At 42.4% G+C, this 10,120-nt stretch overlaps 1 protein-coding gene across 1 annotated transcript in view; it reads right to left on the bottom strand.

Annotated features, from left to right (window-relative positions):
• Window positions 1–240: 240 nt before the first annotated feature.
• SLC36A3 (solute carrier family 36 member 3) overlaps window positions 241–10,120 on the bottom strand; it is a 38,665-nt gene continuing 28,785 nt past the window's right edge. The window contains exons 9-10 of the mRNA XM_060008494.1: window positions 3,492–3,665; window positions 241–508 (exon numbers count right to left, since the gene is read on the bottom strand). Coding sequence (XP_059864477.1) covers window positions 241–508; window positions 3,492–3,665 — 442 coding nt within the window. The remainder of the gene's footprint in view (window positions 509–3,491; window positions 3,666–10,120) is intronic.

Here is a 10,120-nt window from a genome sequence, read left to right as displayed (position 1 = left end):
CGGTTGAATGTGGTTTTGGTTCGGAGGTACAAAAGGCCTCCAGAGAAATCCAAAAACCAGAAAAGACATAGCCTGAGAGGTATCAGTACTGACTTGTGTCACCTACATTTCTCTTGGAAAGATAAAGAAGCCACTAATTAATATAGAGATGTGGGGGTTTGATGAATGTATATAACATCCACAATAGAAGTCAAATTGGGGATGGGAGTAAGGGAGAACTATCAGAATAAAAATAGATAATTATGCATAGACAGCTGTGGAGTTGGCTATGGAATAGTTGATGGGTTGGATCAACTCACAGAGGGCTTGGTATGTTCCAAATACACACCCCAAAAGGCCCAGGATGCTGATCATGATGTCCTTTGCAATGGTGACACAGCTCATGTCTTCAGGGTAAAAGGTGATGAGCTCCAGGAGGGGCGGGATGATGAGGGCCAGGGCACTGCTGCTCACAGAGCCCACCAGGGAGATGACCAGGTCCAGGTGGGGGATGAGGATGGCTGAGACACTTGCGGGGAAAAAAGAAGTTTAGAATTGCTGAACGTTCCTGCAGAAAGGGAGCCCAGAAACAAATCATTTCTTTGGAGACTTGTGTAATTCTACAGGTGCCTGACAGACCATTGAAGAGGTGGGAAAGGAGCCCATTGTGAACTGGAGCAGAACAGGCACTGTGGCTCTGGACTCCCACCTCTGTTTTAGCTGCCAAAACATGCTCTCCTTTTATGTTTTATCTATTGGGTTTTTCACATATAATATTTATTGAAAAGGATCCTCTACCACCTATCTATTATAACCTTGTCATCACAGAGCTGGGGAAATCTAGAGCTCTAGAGGGAATGGGTTGTGCCCAAGGTCACACAGAGCTGAGATGAGAAGCCACTGAAATGTCCAATCTAAGGCCCTTTCCACCCTACTAGGTTGCCTCTAATGTACGTGAAAGAACTTGATATACAGTAGGTGCTTGATAAACGCTTGACTCTTGCCCAGGCACTGCATCTACAGTGAATTTGTACTAATCTACACAATATAGTCGCTGTCTAGAAGCAAGGATAGATAAACAATGAGAGGTGGCTCTGCTGCTCCCAGACTCTCAACCACTGGTTTTCCTACTCTTAGAAGGAAACTGGTAATTAAGGAGGATATAAAACATGCAGACAGCATAAGGCGGCTGACTCACCATCTCTTCTCTTCCATAGACACTCTTAGATATCCACCTTTTATACATACAATGAACATATATCATGGATTTTCGAGGGGAGTCCAATTTTGATAATATTTGAATGAATAAACATATAAATTATGTGACTTAACTTTATACAGCCATATGATTTTCCTATGAATAAATTAGGGAAAACCAGCTCTGGAAAGCACTCAGACTAGCTTTCTGGGTCTTGAAGAAAACATCACCTCTTTCTGAAATTGCTCCAGCACATCTAATCAGAGAACAAGAGAGACTCATAGACTCTCACGGTTGAGAATCCATCACCTCTCTGATGGGATGATCCTCGTCCACAGCTTTCCTTTATCAGATATTTAATAAATTGCTTACTGGAGGAAGTACAGAGAAAATTCAGTGTCTGTTCTTTAGGAGAGCTCATGCAGGCAGGGCAGAGAGAAGATATGCTCAAGGAAAGCTACAATGCACGGTGGACTGGAGGAGTGCTCTAGAAGGGTCAGATCTGGTCATGCTAACCCATTGCTGTGGGCCCTTCCCCACTGCCTGATCTCCTTAGCACAAGGTCCCTTAGGACTTGGGCCCTGCCAAATCCTCTGGCTTCGCATCTTATCACTCCTTATGCTTTCAGTTCTCCAGAGAGGCTGTATGTAAGTACTTGCCTCCAATCTGTGCAGAGCCTGCTCACTGCATGTGGTACATTCTCCACTGCTTCCACCTGCCTCCTTTTAGGTCTTAACTGAAATATCACTCCAGTGGCGAGGACTTCCTGACCTGGCCCAGGCTAAGTTATAGGACCTTCTCAGGTGCTCTTAGGGTAGCCTCTTCTTACAGTCTTAACTATCCTCTGGTACATCACTGTGTACCATCTTAACATTCATCACAGTGTGCTATAATTATTTGCCTGCGTATATTTCCCACTCAAACTATAAGCCTCATGGGGGCAGGAGCCATGTCTTTTTCATGATTCATTATTGTATCCGTAGCACCTAGCACAATGTCAGGCACATAGTAGGTGTTCAACAAATGATTACTGAATGAAGGATAACAGAATTGACAGATGAATAAAAGAGGAAGAAGTGGTCATTCAGCACAGAACAGAAGCAGGACATGTCATTGAAAGTCAGCTGTCTCTAGCGATGCCCTTTCCCTGATACCAAGTGGCCTGAACTACTCAGTGTTTCTCTTCAATGTACACCCTTCCTATTGGGAATGATCTCAAAACAATGTATTTACAGGTTCCTGATGTCTTGGTACAGACTAGGAACTCTCTGTAACAACAAGTTGGCCTAACAACACCTTAGGCCAAGCTGTTTCTGCTTATAGAACTCCAGTTATGTGGAGTATAGCATCTGGTAGTATATTGTTCTGCTGGTCTGCTCCAAGATTTACACACTTTCTCCTGACCCTGAACTGAGATGGGATTCCCTCAACTGTAAACACTGACTCCTGGAGACTTTAAGATGAAATCTGCTCTCTCTCTTGCACAATAATCCCACAGGTGTTTGAGAACAGATATAGAATTTCCCCAAGCCTTTGCTTCTCCAGGCAAAACCTCCATAGTTCTTTCCCTCATTCTTCATGGGACACCTGTTTTGATCTTCTTTCTCTGAACATGCTTCAGAGAAAGAGTTTCCCAGCCCTGTTCACAATGTTTCCCAAACATCTACAATGGCACCTGATGTAGAATGAATGAGGTAATGAATGGATGAATGAATGGAAGGAAGCAGGAAGGAAGGAAGAAAGGGAGGGACGGAGGAAGGGAGGACAAAATGACTTCCAAGACTGTAACAAATCAGCCCCTTGGGGTTTTTCTCTATAGTTAAACGCCACTTTAAGGAGACTTGACCTTAATTCATGATAGGAAGGAATATGGCACAATGGAAAACACAGACTTTGGTGCTACACAACCTGCATTCAAATCCCAGCTCTGTCACTTAGCACCTGTTTATGATGTTAGCATGTTACTTAATTTCCTGGGTCATAGTCCCTTCAATTGGTCATATTACATAGTTAGGCTGTCATGAGTCTTAGATAATGTCAGTGCTGTGCCTGACATATAGGAGGCATATAGGAATGAATAAATGACGCTTCTTTCTCCCTCAAACCAGTCAATGTATTCTTTCTATGTGTAGACAGTAGAGATTACTATAACATTTACTATGTGACAGTTCTGTTAAGCCCATTTTTCAGTTGGAAAGTTGCGGTTCCAGAAAGTGAAATATCTTGCTTGGCTAGTGGCCAAGCCAGTGATGGGGGTAGCTGTCAATGTGGCTCCCGGCCACAGCTTTGGGCAAAGAGAGCCCTTTTATCTTACTCACAGGTCAGACAGACCAAGGCCGTGCGGACAGACAGGTCTGCAAACAGCACCCAGCTCTCTGACGCCTGGGAGATGACGACGGGGATGATGATCTCAGTTGGCACGTGGAACTGGAGGGCATAAGTGAAGAAGATGCCGATGGAGTACATCAGCTTGACCGACTGGTACAACCTGCAGAGAGAGGGACAGCACGTGAAATTCGACGTGGCTCCTGGGCAGGGCCGCACAGGACTCATCCACTGCTTGGAAGCTGGGACTAGTTGAGTTATAGAATTGCCTAACTTCCACTGACTCAGCCTGACCCGCCACCAGAGCCACCTGGGAAGCTTATTAAAAGTGTACATTCTTGGAGATTCTCGTTCAATAGGCCTGTGGCTCAGGAATCTGTGCCTTTCTTTTTTTTTTTTTTCTTTTACTTTTTAAGAAAGGTATACCTGTATGGAGTAAAATTCACAGTACAAAGGTCCTACCAGGACTCCCTCCCACCTTTGATTCCCAGTCTCCAGTTCCTCTCTCCATAGGCAACTCTTCAAACAATTTTCTTGAAGCCCTTCCAGAAATAGTGTAGATACAAACTTACACAGAATGTAGGTGTATACACACACACACACACACACACACACACACACACACACACAGAAGCATCATCTACACACCACTGATCTGTTTTTAGTCATTAAATATTTCTTAGAGATTGTTCCCTATCAGTACACACAGATACATAGATCTGGCTCTTCTATTTAATAGCTGCTTGATATTCCAATTGCACGGATATACTATAATTTTTTAACCAGTCTCCAATGAATGGATATTTAGATTATTCCTAGTCTCTTGCCAGTAAACAATGCAGTAAAGAATATGCTTGTACATATACCTATGCACATACAGTATATGACCCCAGAAGTAAAAATGTTGGGTAAAAGTATATGTGATTTAACATTTTGATAGCTCTCAGAAAAGGGTACTGTCATACAGTGCTGTAAATTAGTGCAGCCACTGTGGAAAACAGTATGGACGTTCCTCAAAAAACTAAAAACAAAACTACCATATGACCCAGCAGTTCTACTCCTGGGTATATAACTGAAAAAAAAAATTAAAACACTAATTCAAAAAGATACATATACCCCCATGTTCAATCCAGTGTGTATATACATATATATATATATGTATGTTACACACAGACACACAGATACACACAATGGAATACTACTCAGCCCTAAACAAGAATGAAAATTTGCCATTTGCAGAAACATGGATGGACTTGGAGGGTATTATGTTAAGTGAAATAAGTCAGACAGAGAAAGATAAACACTGTATGATGTCACTTATATGTGGAATCTAAAAAATAAAACAAACTAATGAATATAACAAAAAAGAAGCACATTCACAGATATAGAGAACCAACTAGTGATTACCAGTGGGGAGAGGGATGGGGGAGGGGCAAGATAGGGGTAGGGGATTAAGAGATACAAACTACTGTGTATAAAATAAATGAGCTACAGGATATATTGTACAACACAGAGAATATAGCCAATATTTTATAATAACTATAAATGGAATATAATCTTTGAAAATTGTGAATCACTATGTTGTACACTTGAAACTTATATAACATTATGCATCAACTATACCTCAATAAAAAGAAATAAAATAAAAAATAAAAGTTTGGGAGGCTTCCGGGAAGATGGCGGAAGAGTAAGACGCGGAGATAACCTTCCTCCCCACAGATACACCAGAAATACATCTACACGTGGAACAACTCCTACAGAACACCTACTGAACGCTGGCAGAAGACCTCAGACCTCCCAAAAGGCAAGAAACCCCCCACGTACCTGGGTAGGGCAAAAGAAAAAAGAATAAACAGAGACAAAAGGATAGGGACGGGCCCTGCACCAGTGGGAGGGAGCTGTGAAGGAGGAAACGTTCCCACACACTAGGAGCCCCTTCGCGGACGGAGACTGCGGGTGGCGGAGGGGGAAAGCTTCGGAGCCACGGAGGAGAGCGCAGCAACAGGGGTGTGGAGGGAAAAGCGGAGAGATTCCCGCACAGAGGATCGGGGCCGACCGGCACTCACCAGCCCGAGAGGCTTGTCTGCTCACCCGCCGGGTTGGGCGGGGCTGGGAGCTGAGGTTCCGTCTTCAGAAGGAGCGCCGGGAGAGGACTGGCGGCTTGAACACAAGCTGCAGGGGGTTAGTGCGCCACGGCTGGCCGGGAGGTAGTACGGGGAAAAGTCTGGACCTGCAGAAGAGGCAAGAGACTTTTCCTTCCCTCTTTGTTTCCTGGTGCGCGAGGAGAGGGGATTAAGAGCGCTGCTTAAAGGAGCTCCAGAGACTGGCGCAAGCCGTGGCTAAAAGCGCGGACCCCAGAGACAGGCATGAGACGCTAAGGCTGCTGCTGCCGCCACCAAGAAGTCTGTGTGCGAGCACAGGTCACTATCCACACCTCCCCTCCCGGGAGCCTGTGCAGCCCGCCACTGCCAGGGTCCCGGGATCCAGGGACAACTTCCTCGGGAGAACGCACGGTGCGCCTCAGGCTGGTGCAACGTCATGCCGGCCTCTGCCGCCGCAGGCTCGCCCTGCACTCCGTGCCCCTCCCTCCCCCCGGCCTGAGTGAGCCAGAGCCCCCAAAGCAGCGGCTCCTTTAACCCCGTCCTGTCTGAGCGAAGAACAGACGCCCTCCGGCTACCTACACGCAGAGGCGGGGCTCAATCCAAAGCTGAGCCCCTGGGAGCTGTGAGAACAAAGAAGAGAAAGGGAACTCTCTCCCAGCAGCCTCAGAAGCAGCGGATTAAAGCTCCACAATCAATTTGATGTACCCTGCATCTGTGGAATACATGAATAGACAACGAATCATCACAAATTAAGGAGGTGGACTTTGAGAGCAAGATTTATGATTTTTTCCCCTTTTCCTTTTTTTGTGAGTGTGTATGTGTATGCTTCTGTGTGAGATTTTGTCTGTATAGCTTTGCTTCCACCATTTGTCCTACGGCTCTGTTCCATTGTTTTTTGTTGTTGTTTTTGTTTTTCTCTTAATAATAATTTTTTTATTTTAATAACTTTATTATATTTTATCTTACTTTATTTTATTTTACTTTACCTTCTTTCTTTTTTCCTTCCTTCCCTCCTTCCTTCCTTACTGCCTCCCTCCCTCCTTCCTTCCTTCCTTTCTTTCTTTCTTTCTTTCTACTTCTACTAATTCTTTCTTTCTACTTTTTCTCCCTTTTATTCTGAGCCGTGTGAATGAAAGGCTCTTGGTGCTGCAGCCAGGAGTCAGTGCTGTGCCTCTGAGGTGGGAGAGCCAACTTCAGGACACTGGTCCACAAGAGACCTCCCAGCTCCACATAATATCAAATGGCGAAAATCTCCCAGAGATCTTCATCTCAACACCAGCACCCAGCTTCACTCAACGACCAGCAAGCTACAGTGCTGAACATCCTATGCCAAACAACTAGCAAGACAGGAACACAACCCCACCCATTAGCAGAGAGGCTGCCTAAAATCATAATAAGTCCACAGACACCCCAAAACACACCACCAGACATGGACCTGCCCACTAGAAAGACAAGATCCAGCCTCATCCACCAGAACACAGGCACTAGTCCCCTCCACCAGGAAGCCTACACAACCCACTGAACTAACTGTAGCCACTGGGGACAGACACTAAAAAATGGGAACTACGAACCTGCAGCCTGCAAAAAGGATACCCCAAACACAGTAAGATAAGCAAAATGAGAAGACAGAAAAACACACAGCAGATGAAGGAGCAAGATAAAAACCCACCAGATCTAACAAATGAAGAGGAAAGAGGCAGTCTACCTGAAAAAGAATTCAGAATAATGATAGTAAAGATGATCCAAAATCTTGGAAACAGAATAGACAAAATGCAAGAAATATTTAACAAGGACCTAGAAGAACTAACGAGGAAACAAACAATGATGAACAACACAATAAATGAAATGAAAAATACTCTAGATGGGATCAATAGCAGAATAACTGAGGCAGAAGAACCGATAAGTGACCTGGAAGATAAAATAGTGGAAATAACTACTGCAGAGCAGAATAAAGAAAAAAGAATGAAAAGAACTGAGGACAGTCTCAGAGACCTCTGGGACAACATTAAACGCACCAACATTCGAATTATAGGGGTTCCAGAAGAAGAAGAGAAAAAGTAAGGGACTGAGAAAATATTTGAAGAGATTATAGTTGAAAACTTCCCTAATATGGGAAAGGAAGTAGTTAATCAAGTCCAGGAAGCACAGAGAGTCCCATAGAGGAGAAATCCAAGAAGAAATACACCAAGACACATATTAATCAAACTGTCAAAAATTAAATACAAAGAAAACATATTAAAAGCAGCAAGGGAAAAACAACAAATAACACACAAGGGAATCCGCATAAGGTTAACAGCTGATCTTTCAGCAGAAACTCTGCAAGCCAGAAGGGACTGGCAGGACATATTTAAAGTGATGACAGAGAAAAACCTGCAACCAAGATTACTCTGCCCAGCAAGGATCTCATTCAGATTTGATGGAGAAATTAAAACCTTTACAGACAAGCAAAAGCTGAGAGAGTTCAGCACCACCAAACCAGCTTTACAACAACTGCTAAAGGATCTTTCTCTAGGCAAGAAACACAAGAGAAGGAAAAGACCTACAATAACGAACCCGAAACAATTAAGGAAATGGGAATAGGAACATACATATCGATAATTACCTTAAATGTAAATGGACTAAATGCTCCCTCCAAAAGACACAGACTGGCTGAATGGATACAAAAACAAGACCTATATATTTGCTGTCTACAAGAGACCCACTTCAGACCTAGAGACACATACAGACTGAAAGTAAGGGGATGGAAAAAGACATTTCATGCAAATGGAAACCAAAAGAAAGCTGGAGTAGCAATTCTCATATCAGACAAAATAGACTTTAAAATAAAGACTATTACAAGAGACTAAGAAGGACACTACATCATGATCAAGGGATCGATCCAAGAAGAAGATATAACAATTGTAAATATTTATGCACCCTACATAGGAGCACCTCAATACATAAGGCAAATACTAACAGCCATAAAAGGGGAAATCGACAGTAACACATTCATAGTAGGGGACTTTAACACCCCACTTTCACCAATGGACAGATCATCCAAAATGAAAATAATTAAGGAAACACAAGCTTTAAATGATACATTAAACAAGATGGACTTAACTGATATTTATAGGACATTCCATCCAAAAACAACAGAATACACATCTTTCTCTAGTGCTCATGGAACATTCTCCAGGATAGATCATATCTTGGGTCACAAATCAAACCTTGGTAAATTTAAGGAAATTGAAATTGTATCAAGTATCTTTTCCGACCACAACGCTATGAGACTAGGTATCAATTACAGGAAAAGATCTGTAAAAAATACAAACACATGGAGGCTAAACAATACACTACTTAATAACGAAGTGATCACTGAAGAAATCAAAGAGGAAATTAAAAAATACCTAGAAACAAATGACAATGGAGACACGACGACCCTAAATCTATGGGATGCAGCAAAAGCAGTTCTAAGAGGGAAGTTTATAGCAATACAGTCCTACCTTAAGAAACAGGAAACATCTCGCATAAACAACCTAACCTTGCACCTAAAGCAATTAGAGAAAGAAGAACAAAAAAAACCCAAAGTTAGCAGAAGGAAAGAAATCATAAAAATCTTTATCAGAAATAAATGAAAAAGAAAAGAAGGAAATGATAGCAAAGATCAATAAAAGTAAAAGCTGGTTCTTTGAGAAGATAAATAAAATTGATAAACCATTAGCCAGACTCATCAAGAAAAAAAAGGAGAAGACTGAAATCAATAGAATTAGAAATGAAAAAGGAGAAGTAACAACTGACACCACAGAAATACAAAAGATCATGAGAGATTACTACAAGAAACTCTATGCCAATAAAATGGACAACCTGGAAGAAATGGACAAATTCTTAGAAATGCACAACCTGCCAAGACTGAATCAGGAAGAAATAGAAAATATGGACAGACCAATCACAAGCACTGAAATTGAAACTGTGATTAAAAATCTTCCAACAAACAAAAGGCCAGGACCAGATGGCTTCACAGGTGAATTCTATCAAACATTTAGAGAAGAGCTAACACCTATCCTTCTCAAACTCTTCCAAAATATAGCAGAGGGAGGAATACTCCCTAACTCATTCTACGAGGCCACCATCACCCTGATACCAAAACCAGACAAGGATGTCACAAAGAAAGAAAACTACAGGCCAATATCACTGATGAACATTGATGCAAAAATCCTCAACAAAATACTAGCAAACAGAATCCAACAGCACATTAAGCGGATCATACACCATGATCAAGTGGGGTTTATTCCAGGAATGCAAGGATTCTTCAATATACGCAAATCAATCAACGTGATATACCATATTAACAAATTGAAGGAGAAAAACCATATGATCATCTCAATAGATGCAGAGAAAGCTTTCGATAAAATTCAACACCCATTTATGATAAAAACCCTGCAGAAAGTAGGCATAGAGGGAACTTTCCTCAACATAATAATGGCCATATATGACAAACCCACAGCCAACATCGTCCTCAATGGTGAAAAACTGAAAG

The sequence above is a fragment of the Delphinus delphis genome, chromosome 3 (assembly GCF_949987515.2).
Source record: "Delphinus delphis chromosome 3, mDelDel1.2, whole genome shotgun sequence".
NCBI lineage: Eukaryota > Metazoa > Chordata > Mammalia > Artiodactyla > Delphinidae > Delphinus > Delphinus delphis.
This window is presented reverse-complemented; position numbering and strand designations above follow the sequence as displayed.